General features: G+C 58.8%; 1 protein-coding gene across 1 annotated transcript; it reads left to right on the forward strand.

Annotated features, from left to right (window-relative positions):
- The first annotated feature begins 759 nt into the window (after positions 1-759).
- On the forward strand, positions 760-23,147 carry TPRN (taperin). The gene is made up of 4 exons (XM_075015787.1): positions 760-2,727; positions 17,977-18,166; positions 18,775-18,905; positions 19,815-23,147. The coding sequence occupies exons 1-4, from the start codon at positions 790-792 to the stop codon at positions 19,875-19,877; spliced, it is 2,322 nt and encodes a 773-aa protein (XP_074871888.1). The 5' UTR covers positions 760-789; the 3' UTR covers positions 19,878-23,147.
- The last annotated feature ends 101 nt before the right edge of the window (positions 23,148-23,248 follow it).

Genomic DNA, 23,248 nt, shown 5'->3' on the forward strand with positions numbered 1-23,248 from the left:
AGATGAGATGACTTAGGGGTGATTTAACAGCAGCCTTCAACTTCCTGAAGGGGAGCGCTAAAGAAGATGGAGAGAAACTGTTCTCAGTGGTGACAGATGGCAGAACAAGGAGCAATGGTCTGACGTTACAGGGGGAGGTGTAGGTTAGATAATAGGAAATACCACTTCCCCAGGCGGGAGGTGAAACACCGCAATGCGTTACCTGGAGAGGGGGTGGAACCTCCATCCGCAGATGATTTTAAGTCCCGGCTGGACAAGCCCTGGCTGGGATGACTTCGTGGGGTTGGTCCTGCTTTGGGCAGGGGGCTGGGCTCGATGGCTCCTGAGGTCCCTTCCCCCCCGGGAGTCCATGTTCTGTGACCTCTGGGAACGCCGCCCAGCGCCTCACCCTCAAGCTCCGACCTACGGAACAGCCGCTGCTTTGCACACTCAGCCCCGCGCGCGCCACGCCGCCCGGCTCCGCACGCTCCTGCTCTCCGCCTGCGGCGCGGCCGAGGCTGCGGTTTGTGCCGGGCTCCCCTGCGTCCTTCCCGGGGCGGCTGCAAACCGGGCGGGGCGCGGGAGAGCGGCTGGAGCGCCGGGGGCCCCGGAGGAGCAAAGCCCGCGGGTCCCGCCCCGCCCCGCCCCGACGTCAAACGCTGCGAAGCGGCCGCCCAATAGCCTGCCTCGCCTCTCGGCCCGCTGGGCCAATGGGCGGCGCCGCTCGGGGGCAACGGGCGGGGCCGCAGGCGGGGCAGGGGCAGTCGGTGCCTGGCCGCGTCTCGCGCAGCCCCGCACGCAGCGCGCACCATGGAGCCGCCGCTGGGCTCGGCCGGGCCGGCGCTGCCCGAGTGGAAGCGGGAGATCCTGGAGCGGAAGCGGGCCAAGCTGGCGGCGCCGCCCGCGGGCGGGGAGCCCGAGCCCGAGCCCGAGCCGGGCGGCCGGGGCCGGGGCCGGGGCCGGGCGGAGCCCGCGGACGAGCGGCTGGTGCTGGCCGAGAGCCTGGGCCCGCTGCGCGAGAACCCCTTCATGCGGCTGGAGAGCGAGCGGCGGCGGCTGCGGCAGGGGCTGCCCGGCGGCGGGCGGCGGGGCGCGGGGCGGCCGCTGCAGGAGCTGCTGGAGCTGTACAGCGCCGTGCCCGGCATCCGCACCATCCGCGCCGACAACATCCTCATCATCGAGTCGCAGCCCGACCCCGCCGCCGCCGCCTGCTTCGCGGCCGGGGAGCGCGGCCGGGACCCGCTCCGCGACCTGCTGGCCCGCCAGGGCTCGGCGCTCGCCGAGATCCGCGCCGCCCAGGTCTTCGTCTACGAGCCCGCCGAGCCCGCCCCGCCCGGCATGGTCAGCCGCCTGCTGCAGAAGTTCGACCAGCGCCCGCGGGGCCGGCGGCGCCGGAGCGGGGAAGCGGAGCCTGGGCCCCCGGTCGCGGCTCCCACCTCGCCGGCCAGCCCCCGGGTTCGGCCGGGCCCCGTCCCGGGCTCCCCGGTCACCGCCGGCGCCCCGCGGCCGGGCCCCGTGCCACCAGCAAACGCCCCCAGTCAGCGGGTCCCAGGCTGCCCGGTCAGTGCGGCTGCCCCCCGGCCACTCTCAAAGCCGGCCCCGCCAGCCCGCGCTCCAATTCCCCATCCCATCCCAGCCTCCCCAGCCAGCTCTCCAAAGCAGCCTGGTCCCAGCTTGCCGGTCAGCCCGGCTCCCCCCCAGCAGGCCCCAGTCCCAGGCTCCCCAGTCAGCCCAGCTGCCCCATGGCAAGCCCCAGGCCCCATGGGTACCTCCCGGGCCAGTGGCTTCCTGCACAAGATTGGCCCCAACTCCTTCACTGTCACTCCCCGGGGTCTCGGTCCGGACAGCTGCGCCCCACTCACCAATGGTCCCTTGGAGCACAGTGCCAGCCCAGGCTGCAGGAGCCCACAGGCCCAGATATCTCCAGTGCCATCGCCAAGCACTTCCATTGCTAGAGCCAACACACAGCCAAAGCCAGAGAGGAGAGACGAGATCCAGCCGCCCCAGTCCAGTGCCACCCCTCGCTCTCCACACCCGCTTCTTGCATCTGCCCTCAGGGACAGGGACTCCTTTGAGATCCACCCAGCTCCCAAGCCAGACCTGGCTACCATCCCTACGCATGATCTCCAAGCACAGGCCCTGGCCAGTCTGCGCCTGAACTCACGGAACTCTTTCCTCGTTGTGCCCCGCCGTCGGGGGGAACAGTGTCAGACAGAGTTGGGAGGGACAGTGGCGCCCTTGAAACCTGAGTGTGAGCAGCAGCAGGAGCCTGTCAGCCCCCCACAGGCCTCTCAAGATTTCTCGGTGCCTGTGACTTACATTGATGATGATATTGTGGAGCTGGAGGCTAGGGGCCTGCCTCAGGAGATGGGTTCAGCTGTGGGACTGAAGGACTCAGAGAAGCCCCAAGAGGCACTGGGAGTGGAAGCTGCTGCTGCACCTCTGTACAGACCCCACCCTACCACCTCCTCCCTCCAGCAGAGAGGAGGCAGTACCTTCACCATAGTGCCCAAAAAGAAGCCATACAACTCTGAGGTGGAGGTCAACAGTGGAGCCAGCAGAGCCCAGCAACTGAAAGAGGAAAGCAGAAGCAAGGACAAAACCTTGGGGAGCCCTGGTGCACCCCAACTGGATCTTGAGCCATTGCTTAAAAAGCGCTACCCCACCGTGCATGAGATCGAGGTGATCGGCGGTTACCTGTCCTTGGAGAGGTCCTGCATGAGCAAGACAGGCTCTCACCGCAAAAAGGTAACCTGGCAGGAGAGTGCCAAGGGGGCTGTGCTCTGAAAAGGGACTTGGGCTTCCTCACGGTGCCAGGCTTGTGTTCCCAGCTGCCCTGTGTGCTGGTGGGAGGCCGCCTGCTCCGTTAGCCCTGTGGAGCTGAGAGGGGTTCTGTTCCGTTAGGGACCTCAGAATGGGCAGTAGGGGAATGAAGTGAGTATGTTTGTGAAAATTATTGGCTAGAGAACAAAGCCAAAATTAATGTGTAAATCATAAATGTGAGCGTGCTTAGAAATTGAGTACAGGTTGAGCCTCTCTGTGGCGCACTCTCATCCAGCAGCATCTGTGGTCTGACCTGATTTTAATTATCTAGACGTCCCACTTGTCATGGGTGGGGGCAAGTTTCCTGTGGTCCCATAAAGTTCACTTACAGCCATCAGATCTGGCTGGCTGTGTTCTGGGCTGTTATTTAGCTGGAATTTACCCCACGTGTCTGCTAAGTCCCAGTAGGCAGTGGAAGTGTTGGTAGTGCTGCTAGACAATATTGAAAGTGGGGTGTGTCAGATGGCTTCGTGGGGCAACCCTAGCTTGTTTTTTTCAGTGCCGCATGCTGTGTCTGAGCTGCACGATACTACTGCATTCCCTTTCACCTGCTCATTGCCTAGCTGCTGCTGCTCTGTGTAAAGAGGGTTCCTGATGGAGTTAATGAGGTCTTGTTAGTTGCTGAGGGATTGGTAGGGCCTCACTAGGCAGATGTGGGGTGTCAGCACCAGCTTAACTCCTCTTGAGGAGAGAGCCCTGTGCCTTCAGTTTAGGATGGAGTCTCTGTACAGCTCTTAACCTGGACTGCTGTCAGGTGGCTTTGAAACATGCAGTGACTGCCAGACCTTCTCACCAGTTGGGAGCTAACTTTGCTGTTCTAGGGCTGGGATTCACAATCCTGCTTTGTGACTGTTCATGCTAGTGTGACGGGCATAGTGCTTTTTGATTATAATGGTCTGTCCTCGAGATTCAGAAGGAGACTCGAATTGTTACAGCTGCACCGACTACTAAAATGTTGTATTGCCCTTGTAGTTAGAACTTATAATGTCACAGCCATCTAAGTTTGAAACAACAAATGTTTTTTGTCTTTACTAAACAAAAGCAGGAATTACAGCAGGAATACAGCTCACTACCTAATCTCTAACCCAGGGGTCAGCAACCCCTGCATAGGTGCCAGGAGTGGCGCGTGAGCCAATTTTCATTGGTATGCAATGTGGGAGCTCAGCCCCGCCCCTCCTTCCCCATGCAGCTGGGAGCTGGCTCAAAGCCATGTCACCTGTGGTTAACAAAAGACCAGCTAATGCTGCCAACCACCACCTACATGGTAAAGCTCTGCATCTTCATTTATTTATTAATGAAGCTGTCGTAAGTAGGACTATTAGTGACTTTAAAAAGTAGCAGCTGCCCTAGGAGCTTATGTAGAGGTCAGAAAGTCAAATGTTGGCACTCTGCCTCAGAGGGTTGCTGACCTGCGCTTCCTTACTCAGGCTTTGAGGAGGAGTTCACAGGGTGGCCTGAACAGATCTCCAGGGATAACTTCAATGCCATAAACTCTCCTGCTTTGGGACACAAGCTAACCACTCCCAGATGTTTTCTGGAAGGGAAACCTATTGCATAATTTTCCACCCATGGGGGTTCTTTAGGCCTTCCATTGAAGCACGTGCTGATAGCCAGTCCAACAGGATTTAGGGTCAGACAGGCCACTGATCTGGACCTGTACACGTCTATGGTGTCTCTGCCTTGGGTATTTCCTGTTGTTCACTGTTAATAGTTATCTGATAATTCTGTCAGTGAGCATTGTCTCTTCGCTTTCCATGGCTACAAACTACCCGTGTAGCTGAACAAGAGCAAACTTCTGTCTCTGCTGCTGACTTACCAGGGAGCAGCGGTTCCTCACACGAGAGTTTATCAGTTGCAGTTTACAGATGAGAACTGATCCCTTCCCTGGTGTCACCCACAAACGTTGACAAAGAACCGGATGGAACCAGAGCCACCTGAGCTCACACCTCCGTACCAGGGAAGTGAGGGAAATCGGGGGCTTTGCAAGGTTAACAAGTCCAGGTTGAGGCTGCTGCAAGTTGCACAGTGAGTCCCTGCTACCAGCAGTTCCTTCTCTTTGCTGTTGAAGGAGCCCGGTGGGTCTGATTTCAGTGTGGCCAGTAAGGAACGGGAGGGAGTGTGTCTCAGACCCTTTTGCACCAGGGGTTTTCTTGCTATGCTCCTTGGGGAGCTCTGTGTTCTTCGTTCTTGCTGCTGCTTCAGGAGTCCTGGCTTTTCCTGGACTGAGAAATGGACACTGCATCCACTTAGCTGCCACACAGCTATGTAGGAGTCAGCCGAGTCATCTTGGGGCCTGGTGTGAGAAGGGAGGTGCTGTGTATAAGAGAGGAACAGTGCAGCCGGCAGTGGAAGATGTGTGGCCAAGGCCAGAGCTGTTCCCACGTTGAAAGTACCCAGGTAGCTTCCTCGTGTTCCCCTTGCACGTAAGTAATGTTGGTCACGGCTGCAGAGCCTGTTACTCTTCATTCAGGGCTGTGAAGAGGGATTGTGGTGGCGCACATTCGGGACAGGTTGGAGAACTCTTGATATAGACCAGAGCGATGCCACAAGCCAGTGCCTCGTGGTCTAGAGGTCAGGTTGTGTCAACCAAGTTTTTGCCTTTGCAGCAGTTTGGGTCCATGCTCGGTGTGTGCATTCTCCTTTCCCCTCTAATGCTTTGAACAGTGCCTAGATCTGTGCAGTGTGTCGCTGAAGCACCTTGGAAGTGTTCCTTGGCACCGTGGGCATGCCTCTGTGTAGGTACTCACAGACTGCTCCCCCGCCTCTTCATCTACCTTAGTGAGCTCGCTCAGCCACTTGTTGTCTTGTGGATCTTGAACCATTTTGATGGCTCTTCTCAGCAAACCTTCCTATTTCTCAACACCCGGTAAGGAGAGAGCCCAGGCCTGGCTGTGGTTCCCAGGAATGTAGGGATGGTGACTTTCTTTGTAATAACTTTTAGGAAACTTGATCATGCTTCTTTGGAAGAGTTGGTGAGAAAAGTCCTTCTCCAGGAGAGGAATCTCTCAGACTTTGGGGGAACACTTTCCCCCCCGCCCCCCCCCCCCCCCCCCGGTAAACGTGTTCCTCAATGCGTGGGTTGTGTTCACCCTAACGCTGATGGAGCTGTTCTTTGTTGTGCTTAGTCTAGTGAATACTATTGAAACAGAAGGAATGGAGCCTGCCTCACTGCGCCTGCTGTGGAATGTGCAGACAAGCCACAGCTCTGCAGAACGCATAGAGTCTCCCCCGCCGGTTCCCCACTCTGATGTCTTTTAGAGCCGGATTTGCAATTAGCTGGTCTTACTTTGCTGGCTGGCTGCTGGGAGACCGAGTGCCCTCCCCTCGTTACTGCCGCACTGCCGTCCACACTGCGCACAGAGGGCAAAGTGCCCTGCTCTGTTGCGAATGAGGCGTCTGGGCCAGGGTCAGCCTTTCTCTTCCTGCCCAAGACCTGCAGGGGAAAAGCTCCAGAGTGACATGCAGGGTTGTTCATCCGCAGTTTGTTTTTCTTCTCCCAGTTCCATAGAGCCCGTTCCCCCCCGAAGGGAAGGCTGAGGCTGCGAGGTGGCTGAGGTGAACTTATAGTAACCAATGCGTAGTTTTGGGTCCCACGCAGCTGTAGGATCTGGCACATGCGAGTTGTTTCCTGTTCCTGTGCGAGGGTCCGGTACGCCTTACCCAGGCAGTTCCAAAGTACAGCAAATTGCTTCCAAGTTTCATCCCCCTTGGGTGTTAGGGCGCAAGCTAGCGAAATAGCAGCCTGCTGCTCCCTGTGAGCTGCTGCGTGCCAACAGAAGAGTTAGTCAGATTAGTCTGTGGGGCTGAGGGGAGGGGGCTTTCGTGGTGGTCCCCTGACCTGAACAGCAGGCTGTTCTGTCAGCAGTGGGCGGCTCAACATTTCATGGGCCTGAACAGGATGTCAGAGAACAGCTGCTTTGGGAAAGGCAACTGAGCTTGCTGCCACATGTGACCCCTGGCTATTGAATGCCAAAACCTATCCCCAGCGAGCTCACGTGAGCCCGTCTCTCCCAGGCTGATTGCCTGCCAAAGCCAAGATACACATCGAGGTTTCTCTGAAGCACCTGACTGTGCTGCTTGAAGGGGAGGGCTCTGAGGGAGGGGATGCCAGTCTTGGTGTGAAGTCTGCCTGTAGCGCATGGTGTAGAACGTGCTGTATGCGCCCTCTGCTCCGCAGCTGCACGCTGAGGCTGAGGAGCAGAGTGACCCTGTCTTCCCACAGGATGCCACAGGGCAGATCCAAAACTCTTCCTTTGCTGGCGCTGGGCTGGCCTGAGACTGCCTGCGGCCCATGCATGTGCAGTCATCCAGAGGCCACCACTTCTCTCTGTGCGCAGGGGGGCCTGAGTCCTGTCCCCGCTCCCCCCGCAGACCCCGTGTGCACAGTCAGCCTAAGCCCCCCCGCTGTGCAGCTGTGTGGAGCAGCCACTTTTTGGAAAAGCCGTGAATTTCTCCAGCTTCCTCTTGCTGGCTGCTGAGGAGCTGGCAGGAACAGATAAGACAATGCAGCTTTGCCAAGAGCGTCGGGATGGACGGTGCAGGGCTCAAAAGGACTGTCCTGGCCGAAGGGTGACGTGTGGTCAGCCTACTTGGGCGTGCCGGTCCCCATTGAGTATCCAGTGCTGGGGGTGCTGCCGGAGAGCCTGTCTGTAGCTGCGCCCTGGGAGGCTTGGTTAAGCCATGGGCAGGCCTTGGAATGGCTGGAGAGGTCCCAGCAGGAGCGCGAGTGGCTCTGTTCAGGTTGGCGCAGCTCAGAGCTTGCCGCACTGGAGGAGCTGCAGCTAGGAAAGAAGGGAGCTGCTGTGCTCTCCTGCTGTTGCTTGCGAAGAGCTCTGCTGTGAGCTCTCATCGCCCGCATGCTATGTTCCAGCCTGCTGCATCCCTGGTCAATGCGCTGCGTGAACATGGCATGCAACCCCCCCCCAGAAACCAAGCACCTCGACGAACGCTGCTGTTCGTGAAATGAGGAACAAGCCAAAGAGGTGCCTGTCAGTGACTCTGCCCTTCTATGGCTAAACCACAATGGGCCTCGACCTCTGGGTCACGACCTCACTTCAGTGGGTTCTTGGGCATCAGACTTGCTGGGACTGAAGCCAGAGGCTGCCACCAAGGCCTGGCAGCATGAATCCCAGCCCTGGCAGGCAGCTGCAGCCGGAGCCCCCGTCCATAGCTGAAGTTGAAGCCCAAGCCTTGTTGCCTGGGGCTGAAGCCCAGTGGGCTTTGACCCTGGGCAGTGGGTCCCAGGCTGCAGGTCCACCTTCAGGGGCTGAAGCCTTTGAGCTTTGGCCCACTCGCCCAGGGTGGGCTCAGGCCTTGGCCCTCCCTTCTGGAGCCGTGTAGTAGAAATGTCAGAAGGGGGTTGTGGGGCCATGAATCCTAGAACTGATGTTTGAGAACTGGAGCCATTTACCCTCAGCTGTAGGCACCATCTTCCCCTCTAGGCAGGCAATGTTTAGCTCCCCTGCTCCCAGCTGCATCCCCACTTCACCTCTTCCCCCATCCTGGAGCACCCATGGAATCGGCACCTAGGCCCCCAGCAGAACCGAATCCATGGGACCTGCTAGAGCTGTCAGCCAGGCCAGCGCGGGCAGCCACAGACCTGGAAGCACTGCTCTGCGCGGTTGCATGACGTAGCCTCTGAGGACCTTCCCTGCAGCTGCCAGCGCCAGGGGAGCTGAACGGTTGGTGGTCGTGGTGGCAGATGGTTTCACCCACACCTACTCTACGTGTCCCTTTTGCGTGATGGAGCTTTGCTGAGGGCCCTGTCAAACGTGACCTTAGCGTAGTGCTGCTGCCACAGGAAGAGGTTCCTGTGGGTGCTCTGCTGCCTGGTTGGCTCTGTCGAGTGTGGCTGACCAAGGTGCCTGTTACTGCTGGGGAGAACACGCCCACGTCCCCGGGGCATGAATTGGATTGTGAAACAGTGAGGAATGTGGTCAAAGTCCTGTTTCAGGAGAGTCCCTGTGAGGTGGCAGGGCCTGATTGGCTGAGCCTGATGAGATGGCAATCTGTGATATCGGAGCCAGTGGCACCGGCGGTGGGTGAGTAATTGTAGGACTGACATACCCTCTGAGGGCCTTTCCCAGACCTCTCTCTCGCCTGCCTCTCCATCTTGGTTGTGAGCCAGCTGCTCTCCCTGCTCTGGGCTGATGGTTCCGTTTCTAGACTGATTGAGGGCGACTTCATGAGGCAGGCACTGGGATGCAAAAGCCACCCAAATGGCCCAGGTTCTTGGCCTAGAGCACGGTGGGAGCTGTGCAGTCTGCCTTGGTTGGCTTGGAGATGGAGTGGATCAGAAAGGGTCTAAGCTGCTCCCCTCCACTGGAGGGAGGGTTCTGCAGCCCTGTGGGTGGGTACCCTAGGAAAATGCTTGGCTTAGCTATAAAGGGTCCCTCTGGTAAGGAGCAGTTAAGATGTCTGTGTTCCTCGGGAAAAGGTGCTACCCCGATCTGTCTGCAACCTCCTCCTCTTTGCCTGCCCTCATGGAGCTGTTACGCCAGCCTCTCTCGCTCAGGCAACTTGTGATGAGCTTCACGGCTCAGCAAGACCCGGAGGCAGGAATTGGCCTTGAGTGGGGATTGGAAGGTCCTTGGATTGGATTGGATGGATTACATTTAAAACTCTCTGATCTGCTTCTTTAATCCCTGCCCTGCGTCAGGCCCTCCTGCTGTAGGAAGAGGTTGGTCACGCCTTCATAGAATCATAGAGCACTAGGACCGGAAAGGGCCTCGAGAGGCCATTGAGTCCAGTCTCCTGCCCCGACGGCAGGACCGACCACTATCTACACCATCCCTGATAGACATCTATCCAATCTGTTCTTAAATATCTCCAGCGAGGGAGATTCCACAACCTCCCTTGGCAACTTTTTCCAGTACTTGACCACCCTGACAGTTAGGAACTTTTTCCTAATGTCCAACCTAAACTTCCCTTGCTGCAGCTTAAGTCCATTGCCTCTTGTTCTCTCCTCAGAGGCCAAGAAGAACAAGTTTTCTCCCTCCTCCTCATGACACCCTTTAAGATATCTGAAAACCGCTATCATGTCCCCCCTCAATCTTCTCTTTTCCAAGCTAAACAAGCCCAATTCTTTCAGCCTTTCTTCATAAGTCATGTTCTCCAGACCTTTTATCATTCTAGTTGCTCTTCTCTGGACCTTCTCTAATTTCTCTACATCTTTCTTGAATTGGGGTGCCCAGAACTGGACACACTATTCCAGCTGAGGCCTAACCAGCGCAGAGTAGAGCGGAAGAATGATTTCTCGTGTCTTGTTCACAACACACCTGCTAATGCATCCCAGAATCATGTTTGCTTTTTTTGCAACAGCATCACACTGTTGACTCATATTTAGCTTGTGATCTACTAGAACCCCTAGATCCCTTTCTGCTGTACTCCTTCCTAGACAGTCTTTTCCCATTTTGTATTTGTGAAACAGATTATTCCTTCCTAAGTGCAGCACCTTACATTTATCTTTATTTATTTATCTACATTTATCTTTATTTATATTTATTTATTCATCCGCAGGCATTCCTTGTCAGGTGGTTCTTATGGGCTGCTCCTTCTCCAGTCCCTGGTGACACCTCTCCCCAGATGGGCTCAGCAGCCCTGCACGGGCAACAAGTAGGAATCCCTTCCTGGCCCCCTGCAGGTATGGGAAACAAAAGCAGACGGCAACCAAAGTCGTGGCCCTTGTGTCAGCAAGAAAGGCAAATGTCCCTGCTGCAAGCCTGCCATGAGCCCTGGGGTGGTAGTGCTGCTGCTGGTCAGCCTCTGCAAGCATAATCAAGCAGTCTGTCCAACTGAGCAGTGACATTCAAAAGCCCAAATCCCACTGCTGTGCAGAGGGCTGAGAACATGTCGCTAAGCTGCACTGTAACCCCCGGGCAGGCTGTGCCTGTGTGTGGCTGGCTGTTCTTGGGGAAGAGAAACTGTTAGTTCCTGCAGCAGTTGGACCATGTGCCTTGGGGAAGATCCTGGCTAAAGATGAATGCAGGTGCAGTAATGAACGAATCCTGATCTGCTCTGTCCTTCTGATTGTATTGGGCATGCCAGAGCAGAGTGCCAGCCCCATGTCTGAGAGCTGCTAGCCTGCAGCCATCTGAGCAAGGCTCTCTTCTTCTGAGATGCAAAGCTATATTTCATAAGCAAATGCCTTCAGAGCAGAATGTGGCTTGCAATTGAAGCAGCAAGTTTGAGGACATACCTGGGAGCATCCAGTGCAACTTGTTGGCTTCCTGCTTAAGGGCACATCATTTGTTTTTTTTCTAGCACCAACATTCAAAGTATGCGCTCTGGGAACTCTCCAGTGAGATGATTCCAGTCAAGCCTCTCTCTCTGGAGGGAACACTCTCTTTCAAAATGCGGAGAGACAGACATCCGCCTCCTCGAGTCTGGAACAGTAGGAGGAGTTTCTCTTTCTATTCCCAGGATTGCGTGTATTACAGTAGGCCAGTCTAGGTCTGAGAAGGCCTCAGGCTTCTGCGTAGATTGAAGGTCAGAATGGTGAACCTGTTGGTCTCTTTTGCTGTAAAGGAGCCATTGGGGTGTTCTGTCTCTGTTGTATCATCAGCCCAGCACACAGGCAGGAGCTCAGGCTGGTTCACAAGCCAGGATGCATCTTTGCCAGTGCAGAGTTCTCTCCTTCAGGTCCATCTAGGGCACTGAGTCTTGGGGCTTGTCTGCACTTCTGAGTTCATTTGGATTAACTTGGGTGTGAAGCTCTGGTGCCTGAGGCCCTGGCTAGGATGGCAGTTCGCTCTGTCCTGCCGTCTCTGGATGAGCTCTGTTTGGAAGCAGGGAAGGGAGGTGTGTCTGCACCAGTTGTAGGTGTTCTCTGCGTTAGAGTAAGCTGCTAACTCAGATGCTGAGAACACAGATGCAGTTTCCTCCTCGTGGACCTGCAGGGAAGGGCTGTCGTCCTCCACACTCCATTTGGCTGGAGCGAGGAGGCTGCTGGAGCACAGCTTTGGCTGGGCTCTGGAAGAGCCCTACTTCTTGATGCCCTCTGCCTCTCTGCTCACTGGGACTCTGACACTGTCTTGCCTTACAAGGAGCTTAGTATTTCGAGTCTGGGTGCCCTCCTCCCATCTGCCATGTGGTGCTTCAGTGTATTGATTACGCAGAGCAGGCTGTGTAAGGGGAGATCCCCTTGCTGAGCAGCATGGCATGAGGACTGGAGTCTGATCATCCAGAGATTCTCTCCTTTGCCAGCAGCTCAGGAATCCCTGGCTTGTTAGCCTTGCCACTGTGACTCTGCAGGTAGAAACACTGACTCTTAACTGGAGGAGCAAGAGTCAGTCGCTGAACAGAACCCGGCATTTCTCTGGGAACACCCCTGTGGGCTGCTCTCGAAGACTCCAGCGCAGAGTAACTAATGTGCGTGCACCCTCCCCTGCTCAGCAAAGAGCACGTCAGGACAAGGTTTGCTGCCCTGTGGTGTTGGCAGAAGGGTCTGGAAAAGCCCTTGGGGCCCAAACGCACTGCAGAGGTGGACTCCCTAGCCCTGACGTTCTCGGCTGTGTCTGAGCAGGCGCTGGCTGGACGAGGCTCCCAAGCCTTTGCGGAGTTGTGATCTGTCGCCGCGCCTGCGGAATGCGGCGCTCTGTGCAGCTCAGGCAGTTGACTGGTGCACGTCTGAGCAGACCATTAAGCTGGGGCTCAGGCAGTGCTACTGGCATGGGCCTGCCTGGAGCTAAAATTGAAGTGTGGCTGGGACTCTGGCGCTGTCACCCCATCAGCACAGCCTGAAACCTGGAGGCTGATTTCTTTGGGGATTAGGAGTGGCTGGCTCCATGTATAGCCATTGTGCTGCCTGCAGGCTCAGTCTGGGCCCCGGCTGCAGCATTTCTGAGATCGGTCTGTGCTCAGCTCTTTGGAGACCTTGGCACATGAACCAGTTACCTGCCATGGGTGCAGATATCGCACACCTTAGCAGCACTTTGCCTGCCGAGAGCCCTGGGGGGAGCGACTGGCTTCCTTCTCTGGATGAAGTGTTGGGGCTCAGACATGCTCCTGGCCAGGCCAGGGGGTTGTGGCATGAGTCTGGGTAAAGCAATTGGTTGCAGGAAACGGACATCCGCACCTGCAGTTACAGTACACGAGTAGAACTTGCAGCAGCTGGGGAGCGCCGCTCTGCTCCCTCCTGGGAACGGCGCCTCTGGGCGGGTTCGCACGGCTGAGCTGCACAGATGGGGAAGCTCCTGCGAGTCCATTTTCCCCTGGGAATAAGCAGAAGTAAACTGGCTGTCGGTGCCTTTAGCCGTCCCTGCCGAGTCCCACGTGTCCCAGGCGCAGGCTAGTTCTGCGCTGTGACGCCACAGACCGGACCCTGCTTCCTGTCGCGTCGCTGTGTGAATGCCCCGGGGGGTGCGATGTTCTGCCCCAGTGTTCTTCTGCCTTTCTTTGGGGCGTAGAGCTCGGAGCGACGCCTGCACAGACCCTCCCTTCTTCCTCAGCCTAGTGTAATCACCAGGAGCTGACTGGGGCCGGGTGCCTGTATTGCTAGACACCGGGCAGGGGCCCAAACTGGTCTTGGGAATACCTGCTTGTCCAGCTTGGCAACTGGAGAGACTCAGTAAAACTCCAGTGACCTGCGGTGCTGTAAACTAGTCTCAGCTCTGCTCCAGGGACAGAGTCGCAGATAGCACCTGGGTGCTGCCAGTGCCTGCCGAGCTGGTACTTTAGAGTGGGGCCACCCAAAGTGTGGGGTTGCCCACAGGTGTCTCTCTTGGAACCGCCCCTACTGGGTTTTAGAGGGGGGCAGAGGGTTTTGGAGTTTAGGAAGAGGCTCAGAGCTGGGTTGTGTCTCGGTGTCATCTCTTTAGTCTCGGTCCCGTGAGCAGCAGCAGGAGCGCTCTGAGCACAACCAGGCAGCCCGTCTTGGCAGGAGCTGCCCCTAGGGAGCTCCTGCCCCGACTTTGCCTCTGCACACCTTCAGGGCCCCAGGGACTCTGGTTTGTCCATTCCCCCGGCTGCTAGGCCCACTGAGCCTACGGAAGGGAGCCCAAGTCGTAACTTCCCCCGGGACTTTGTGTTGTGTCCCGTGCAGTGTGCTCCTGCTCAATGACCTTCTGCACGTGCAGGTGGGCAGGAAGTCAGCCCCTGCGTTGGGAGAAGGTCAGAGCAGCTGGGGCTGCCAAAATGCTGCTCAGCTGGCCAGAAGCAGAGACGTGTTGCAACACAGGAAAGTCCCCATTGGTTGACAACAAGAAGTCCTGTGGCACCTTATAGCGTAGCAGATATTTTGGAGCATGAGCTTTCGCGGGCAACGACTGCCCACAAAAGCTCATGCTCCAAAATATGTTAGTCTATAAGGTGCCACAGGACTTCTTGTTCTCGAAAATACAGACTAACACGGCTCCCGCTCCGATACTTGTCCCCATCGGTTAATGACTCCCAGGAGCAGTGGTGTGAATTCAGGCACGGGGGCGACCGCTCTGCTCTCTTACCCATCTGCGGTTTGTCTGGCAGGGCTCCCATACACATGCAGAGTGGATTGTGCTGTGTGCACCAGTACGGGGGTGGTGTGTGGTGCATCACCCCTCTTGTGGTGCACACATTACAATTCATGTGATGGGCCCAGGGGTTGGAGTGTGGGATCAGGCTGAGCTGGGGCGAAGGGTTGGGTGTGGTGGGGCCCAGGATCAAGGTTTTAGAGTGAGGCTGGGGCTCAGAGCTGGGTGCAGGAGTGTGAGGGCTCCGGCTGGGGGTAAGGCCAGGGATGAGAGGTTTGGGGCAGTGGTAGGGAGTGAGGACTTGCCTCAGCTCTTTCCCCACAGCAGCAGCTGCAGCAGAGGCGCTTCGCCCCAGCAGCCACAGGTTTGGGGCTGGTCCGGGGAAGAGGCGCCTCTCTGCCCACAGAAGGCCTGGGGAGAGGCCCTTCAGAGGCTGCTGTGCAGCTTGGAGGGAACTTAGATGTCAGGCGCTGCTGCTGGTGCAGGTGTGAGTCTGACTGCTGTGCAGTGCTGGTGGGAGCCCAGCATCCCCTTCAGCCACGTCTTCCGCTTTCTGGCTGCTGGTTGCCCTGGGCCAGTAACGCTGCGACCCCTCAGCAGGCGTTCGCCAAGCAAGGTCAGCCCTGCTGTCCCTTGAGCCGAACCATAAAGGGCCCGTTCTGCTGCAAGCTCCATGGGTCCCTAATGCCGTCTGCGGTCCCTGTCTCCTAGCTGCATCTCGGAGGAGCACCAGCACAGCCCATGTCTCTGCAGCTCTCCACGTGGCGCAGGGGCAGGGCCAGGGCAGTGTGCTGCAGGCTGTGTCTGGGGGTTGCCTCCCCGGGCTGGGTGGGTGGGTGTGGCAGCCGGCGCTCTGAGGAGCCTGGCTGCCTTCCCCAGCAGGAGGGGCGTTCGCCGGCGTTCCTGAGCAAATTCCAGCTCCGCCCGTTGCGCTGACGTGACGTCCTCCCCTTGCGCGGGGGCCGGGCTCTCCCCTGGGTGCAGCAGGGGGGTGTTGCCTGGTACACCCCTGCTGCCTGCTCTGCTCGCTGGCGAGAGGACATCTCGCCAGCGTGGGACTTGGCAGCTGCTGCGGCGATTCCAGAGTGGCCGCTGCCAGGGAGCAAGGTTCGGTTCACAGCAGGGCGTCTCAGGGTACGGTGAGCTGGGGCGGGGACTGGGGAATGAATTGGGAACACAGCAGCTGGCCCATGTGAGGTGTGGGCCGTGCGGAACTCCCAGGCTAACAGACCGGAGGGTTGGCACGTAGGGCGCCGGGCTGAGCGCACTCTGGCGCTGCTCACGCCCCCGCGTGGCGGCCTGTGCACTCAGCCGGGGCGTGGGGCTCCGGGGCAGCGCTGGATCCCTGAGCTCAGAGGTTGGCTGGAGAATGCCCATCTCCAGGCCCGTACGGCTTGGATGTGGAGCCCAACTCCTAGGGACCTGCTGGGCCCTGCTGCTGGCCAAGCCCAGAAGTAAGAGATCTCCCAGCTCCTTCCCAAACCCCACTTGTCAGCACCGGCTGCGCGCCTGTAGGGGCTGGTTTGTTCCTGCCCCCTCCTTCCTGCAGGTCCCCGGCTGAGCATGTGTTTGCAGCTGCTGCTTCCACCGGGGAAGGCTGGCGCAGGCAGCTGGGGGGTGCTGAGGCCACGCCGAGGTAGCCTCATAACACCAGACTCCGTGTACAGCAGCACTGCCCCTCTCCTTGGACAGCTGCAGCCCGGGTTCCAAGGGTCCGGAGAGCTGCCGGGGGCAGGCGCTGTGGGGCAAGGTGGAGGGCGCCCCCGGGGACAGAGCTGCAGGTTCCCATGGCCCTGTTTCTGGTGATGAGTGCGCAGTGGGCACAGCAGAAGTGGGAGGGGTAGTGGCCTTTGCAGGCTGTGCTTCAGCTGTCCCCAGCAGCAGTGGGGTCCCCTGGGGCCAGCAAGCAACCGGGTAACCCTCAGGCTGGTGTGTTCGGGGCTGGGCCAGAGAACCGGAACCTGGAACTGCAGGTTGCTCACCTCAGCCAGGGGCTGTGGGGGCTGGAGGCTGCACTGGGCTCAGGCAGAGCTGGTCAAGCCCCTGTTCTGCTCTCCCTGGGCCCCAACAGGGAAGCAGCTGGCCAAGCAGCACGTTACTGTCCTCTACTGCAGCACAGTGCAGCCAGTGGCTGGGGGGGCGGGGGAGAGAGCAGTGGCGGCAGGTGCCCCTGGCCCACACCAGAGCTGCCCCAGGGCAGAGAGGAGGCAGCCGTGGGAGGTACTGGCCAGCCCTCCAGCGCCGGAGGCGATTGAAGTGCTTGGCCTGAGTGCAGCGGGAGAGCCAGGCTCGTGCCCGGTCTCCCCAGAGGTTGGGGCATGTCTGGAATGTGCTGAGCCTGGTGGAATCTCCTCCGCTGGCTGCTCATCGCTTCCAAAGGAGCACAGGCCTGTGTGCCGGCACACGGCAGCCAGGGCAGTCGGCCCTGCAGGCACTGGGCCCTCATGCCACCGTAGCTGCAAGTTGCTTTCCCCAGGCAAGAGCTGCTGGGACAATGCCGCTGGCTCAGGCTGAGACCAGGGAGGGCAAGCTGGCATCTCGGGAGAAAGCGGGTGCAGCCTGCCCAGGCACGCAGCGAATCCCCCCCTCACTCCCGGGCTGCTTCCTGTCTTCCGCGAGCGCCTCCTTGGGCCTGGCTCTGGTTATGGCCATGTGGAGGAGGAGCGGAGGGGCTGGTCCCAACTCTAGTGCTCCCTCCGCTGTCCAGAATCGCAGCAGGGAACTGGCCGAGGTGCCTGTGGGCACACTGGGGAGCCGGCCCTGCAGTGGGGCTCTCAGCAGCAGCTTGGCCTGCACAGGAAGCAGCCAGCTGGTCGTTAGGCTCCAAGTGAAGATTTGGCTCCTCCCTCCTTGCACCCAGGGCTGACCAAGCTGTTGGCCCGGTGTGCGGTGCCCCCCCAGGGGGGCAGGACGGGTGCCCCCCCAGAGGAGAGCAGGAGAGTTGGGAAGGCTTTACCCTGGGCTCTGTAGTTAATGTGTTAACGGCTGGGGCCGTTGCCATCCTGCCTGGGAGGGGAGCTGAGTGCTGGGGCAGAGACGAGGGTCCTGCATTGAAGTTCCTTTCTGGCCACTTGCCCTGGCTGCGCGTTTCCCTCGTGCTGGTGGCTGCTGGGAGCCGGGGCTGAGGGGCAGTTGCCGTCTCGCTTGGGCTGCACCGGGGGAGGAGCTGAGCTCCCAGCAGGTGAGACAGCACCTCCTGCTCTTCGGAGCAGGGTGGCTGTGTCCAGGCAGGGTCTGTGACAGACAACTGGGTTGCTGCCGTGCGCTGCATGTCAGCCCCCCGGCCAGAGCCATGCATCGCAACTTGTAGGGCAAGGGATGCTCCTTGCAGGGAGCTCTGAAAGTGTTGATGCTTCCTCTGCTCCTGGGTGGGGTTTGACCCAGAACCTCTTGGGGGCTCTGGGGCTGGCCTGCTCTGAGGGCTTTCTCCTTGGTGCCATGAGAAGTGAGGAGCCCCTGGGTCAGGGAGCGGGGGGCCCAGGGAGTGGCTCTTGGCTGCACATCCTGCGCCTGTTTGCTGTCTGCCCTTTAGGTAGTGCTGGGAAGTTGGGAGGGTTCCTAGGTGAGTTGTGGGTGGTTCCATAGGGCATGTGCACCTTGCACCAGGAGCAAAGTCCGAGCACTTGCCTTGGCCCTACCATCAGCTAGCAGCATCCGTGGCTGAGCTGGGGCTTGGAGTGTAGCTCAGTGGCCTGGTGCCCATTGATTTCCCCTGGCTCTTCTCTAGATGAAGATCTCTTTCAATGAGACGAGCCTGCAGACCATGTTTGAGTACCCCTCTGAGCGCTCGCTGGCGGAGGAGGAGGAGGAGGAGGAGCCTGTCTCGGAAGGGGAGGAGGACAATGAAGAGGACGAGCCCCGTGCCCTGTTCATTCCACGCCCGACCAGCACCATGCACGCCAACGTGCCCAGCTCAGGTGAGCCTGCTCCTGCTCCTGCTCCAGACCTGCCCTGCGGACCGCTCAGCGGGTGATGCCAGCACTTGGAGACTTAGCAGGATTTGGGCAGCACCTGCTTGGCAGAGGTGCTCAGTAGCCAGCCCAGCAGGTCTCTCCCCACTTGCAGGTCAAGGCAGGTTTGGGGAACAGCAATAGGCTGCGGGGCTCCTGAATGGGCTTGCAGCTGCGTGGCAGACGTGGCTGCTAAGAGGAACTGAAAGAGGACAAGTCCCAGGGCAGGAAGGGGAGTCCTGAGCTGCTCCCACGTGAGATGCCCCTCTCAGGGGCTGTGCGGCTGTCAGTGCCTGCAACTCCAGGGAAGTCGGCAACGGGGGCAGCTGCACCCGCCAGAGCAGAAGCTGCTGGGGCCCACCCTGAGCCCAGACCTACGCTCGCCCCACGCAACCCCAACAGCAGCCTGGCGGTGACTCCTCTTTGCTTGTGCCTGAGGCTGAGCCGTCGCTGCTGTGGGTTGGTGAGCGGCCCAGAGGAAATCCCCCTTCTGGGAGGGGAGCAGCAGGCTGCTGGGGTCCCTTCTCTGGGCAGTAGCTCTGAAGTGTCTGTGTCCATCTGTCTCCTGCTTGTAGGTTTCTCCAGCTACACCCCAAAACACTCAGTGGAGTTCAGCAAGTGGCAGGAGCAGGAGTACGAGGAGAAGCCTGCCTTCTCCACCGGCTCCCGCCCGGAAGAGGCCAACCCTCCTGGGAGCCAGGTCATGGTGAGTTCAGAGCAGGGCAGGTGGCCAGTACAGGGTCACGGGCCTGCCACACTGTGTATGGAGGGAGCGGGTGGGCTGGGCTGGCGGAAGCAAGCGGAACAGCTGGAAGCTACAGGGCAGAGTCGTGGTTTGGGGGTGGGGAGCTCTTTTCTAGGCAAGAGAGGCAGCATGCAGGGCTGCCCTTACAACAGGCAAATGCAGCTGCCGCCTCCCCAGCTTAGCACTGCTCCGACCGTCCCCTGCCCCATTGCCTGGTGCCAGTCTGCCCCCAGCCCCCGTTCCTCAGGTGGAGGCGAGCAGCCCTTGCGGGCTGGAGGACTGAGCCGGGGGCAGCCATCAGGCAGAGGCTGGAGAGACGCAGCACTTTCCCTTTGAAATGGCCATTCCTCTCCAGCTGGCTGTGGTGCTCGTGCTGCCCTCCAGGCTGCCGGCTCTCTGGGCTGGATGTCACAACGGTAAACAGAGTCCCAGATGGGTGAGGAGGCCGATACCAGTGCTGTGCTGCGTAGGGATGGCCCTGGCTGGGGACTGGCTGTCCAGGGCGGCGCTGCCCTTGCTTGTGGCAGACACAGGTGGGCTCTGGTTCAGAGCGGTGCTTTCCTGAGCCCGTTGCACTGCGATCGTTGTGGCCTAGCGCCCGAGTGCCGCAACCAGCCTGGTGCGGAGAAGCGGGGAAGATTCTTCCACGCTGAACTGAGGTGTTCAAGGGGAGCCGAGAGCCAGCTCAGCCAGTGCCTCCCTCTGCCGGTACACCTAGGGGAGACCAGTGCAGCTGCCAGCTTGGGCCTTCCTTTGGGGCCCTGTAATGCATGTGCAGTGTGGAAATGAGGCCGGGCCATTAGCCCCGCCACCCTGCAGCATGGGAGTGGCAAGGCTTCCACCCCTCAGCTCCTCTCTTCTCTCCTGTAGCTCACCCCTGCCGAGCAGAGCGGCCTCTCAGGCTTCAGCAGCGAGCCTGCCCTGTACTTCTGACTCCCGGGCCGTGCCACCTCAGCACTCGGTCGGGCAGCGAACCCGCTCTGTTGGGAGGTGTCCTTGGGCGCGCCTCGTGGGCTGGAGACTTTCCGATGCCCCACAGAAACGGGCTCCTGGCCCTCCACTTCGTCACAGGCCTGAGGGGTCCTGCACGCCATTGCGCACCTCCAGGGGACATTTGCACTGGATTCTGGGACACAGCTCCCAGGTAGCTGACGGGTTCTGCTAGGGGCCTTACACACTCCTTCAGGAGCAGCTGCCAATAGCCTTCTGGAAATGGCTCAGTAAGAACACTCCTTAGGCCTGCGCTGGCAGGAGACCCCACCCCGCCCCACTCACTGGCTGGAGTGGCCTCGCCAGGCACCCGTGGCACTCCGAGGGGCAGCCACACAGGGCTCTGAGGGCTTGGAGAGCCCTGCTTGCTGTGAAAGCTCCAGCTGAGGGAGCTGTGGGATTTCATGGGGAGGGTGGTAGGAAAAGGGGTGAATTGTTCTCTGCAGAGCAGGAAAAGAGCAGTGGGTTAAAAACGGGTGTGTCCCCAGCCACCGGTGCTGGCTTGCTCCTCGTGGGCAGCTGGACCCACCTCAGACATGACTTGGCCCCTTGAGTTCCCAAGCACTGGCAGTGGCTTTGTCACTCCCTAGCTCAGCTCTTGGTGTCTTGGGCTCTAAGCACCGTCACTCCACGCAGCTGTGCTTGGCTTCTGACCCTGAATGCCACATGCTGGGTCCAAGGCACAGCACCACCATGCTCCTGGCCCCGGAGCAGACCTCAGGCTGGAGAGCTCACCCACTCTGAGTGAAAGTGCACTGTTGAGCCTGCACTGGGCCCTTCTCACTTCTGCTGCACGGTGCAAAAGAGCCATTTCTCCCACCCAGACCTGCACAAAGGACGTGTGTCCTCCTCTCCCTGTCAGTGTACGCCAATATACAGTGCAATTTGCAAGGCTCTGTCAATGCTTGTGGGTGCAGCTGTAGTACTGTAGACTCAGGGTCAGAATAGCATGTTCTGGAACAGTCCAGTGTTTGTGAACTGAATGTTGCGGCTACTGTGACCTGTTCCTGGGATGAATGGAAATGTGGCCAGCCCATGGCTGGCCTCTTTGGACATTGTGGATGGGCAGGGGGTTTCTGAGCCCACCACCTCCTCCAAAGGACCAAGCTCCTGTCTTTGACTGGAATTACTGATGCATTCAATTTGTTTGTCCGACTGCATCCAATCCAACTGTCTGAGATTGTCTGAACTTAAAATGCTTTGTCTTGCACTTGCCTTGGGAGCAGCGTGTAGCTAGCCAGCCAGCAGGGAGGGGTGCGTCTGTGCACTCTGGCCGTTGTGGCCTGATTTTGGACAGTGCCAGCCTGCTGCCCCCCACTGACTGAGCTGAGAACTGCTGCTTCTGAAAACAACCCACCCACCCACTCCACTGACACGTTTCAGGGAGGAGCCAGACCTGAGGGACTTATTGGCTCCCCACTTCCGGCAGCTGTAACACATTGTGCTTCCAAAGCAGATGAAAGGACTTGTGTGACTCCCATGCGTGGCATCACCTGGTGATTTGTAGTACTTTGGAATTAGACGTTCAAAGGAACTTTCCTGGTGGTTTGATAAATGGGGGTCCAATAAATATCACGGCAGTGAATGTTCTGTGCTGATGTTGTCCTTGCGAGCCAGGGGTGAGGTGTTCAATGAGCTGTATGCTCTGAGAGCAGGAACATGAGAGTTGCTTTGCTCTCAAAGAGGGGCTGGGTGCGGCAGCATCTGCTGCTGCCAGTGGGACCCAGCTTCCAGCTGTCTCAGGAAGAAGTGGGAGAATTCTGACTACAGCGTGGTCCATGCACTAGGCATGAAACATAGTGCTGCTATGTGTGGTTCTTAGCCCCCTGCTGTGCTGAATGCAAAGGATGGCAGAGCAGAGGAGCTTGGAGAAGTTAAGATCCCCAAAGCAGCTGTAGCTCTAGCAGCCTCTGAAACAACAGGGCCCTGCAAATCAGAGGCCAGAACCTGGCTGTTTCATGTGAAAAGGAACAAGAGCTGCTGGTGAGCCAGGCCCTTTCCTATGCCCTGGCCTGACCCTGAGTGAGGAAAACAGCAGCTGTAATTCCAGCCCCTGCCCTGAACACGCTTCTGCTGTCCCACACCTTCCAACCTTTGTCTTCTGCTGCCTGCACAGGCACACTTCAGCCTGGTGCAGGGGAGCCCACTGTGAACTTAGGGACAGCATAAGCCCGTGGTTTTCTCAGGGCAGGGGGAGCTCTTGCCAGCAGTTTGTGAGCACACCAGGTAACGGGGGGAGAATGCATTTTCTTTAGTGAAGCTTGGCAGTCTAGTCACAGAAATCCAGTGGTGTAACCACACTGTACCCATGCTGTAGTGGCCATGGGAGGGTGGCACCAGCATTCTTGGTGCTCAGAGGCTTGGCTGGAACAAGGCAGATCCTGTTGACAGTCCAAGGGCCCAGGGAGGTTGTTCCCATGGAACCAGCTGTGGAGTGCTTTCCTCCCCGCTCCCTCTGCCCGCACAGAGGGAAGAAAGTTGCTTAAAATGGAACTAAGTTATTGCCCGGCCCCTGACCCCAGTTCTGACTGCACCAGGAGCCCCAGGAGCCAATCACCAGTGCTCTGCCCATGACTTGCATGCTGCTGTTTCACTGGCAGGAACACAGCTACTGCCTCCAGTTGGGCAAGGGTTCCCAGCGGCAGATACCTGGGTCCTGGCACACAAGTGCATGTGGTCTGGGTTGCTCCCTTCAGCTAAGCTCTTGTTTCACAGAGGGTCCCCAGGCTACTGTACTTCAGTCCAGAGTTCTCAGCAGCAGATGGTGATCTAGGGCCTCTCAGAAGTGGGAGCTGCTGCCTCCCCTGGGAGTAGCTCAGGGTGCTGCAGCTCACTGTCTGGAAGGGCTACACACACAGCACCAAGGTATGCTGTGCAGCTGGTACCTACCACCAGCCCTGGTCTCTCTATCCCCTCCGCACCTGCTGCACCTCAAGGGCACACTGACCCTGCTCCCTCCCCTAGGCAGACAGCAGCAGTGCACCTGTTCTCTCCCCCTGGCACAGCATGTCACATTACACGCTGCCTGTGCATGTGGGGGCCAGCAGGATGCTAGCACGCTTCCCAGCCTTCTGCATTGGCTCCGGGCAGCTGGGCCATGGCGGCCATCAGACTGCACAGGTGGCCTGCCAAAGCCATCCACTGGGGGAAAGTGCTAAGGCCCAAGTCTCACTTCTGCCCTGAGCCTCACTTCCTCCCCAGACTGGTGCTTAGAAGTACCTGTTGCACCCCAGCCCCACTAAACAGCACTTGTGGTCCCCCACCTCCAAACTTTGCTGACTGAAGCTTGAATGGGAACGGATTCCTACCTGGCG

The sequence above is a fragment of the Carettochelys insculpta genome, chromosome 21, assembly GCF_033958435.1.
Source record: "Carettochelys insculpta isolate YL-2023 chromosome 21, ASM3395843v1, whole genome shotgun sequence".
NCBI lineage: Eukaryota > Metazoa > Chordata > Testudines > Carettochelyidae > Carettochelys > Carettochelys insculpta.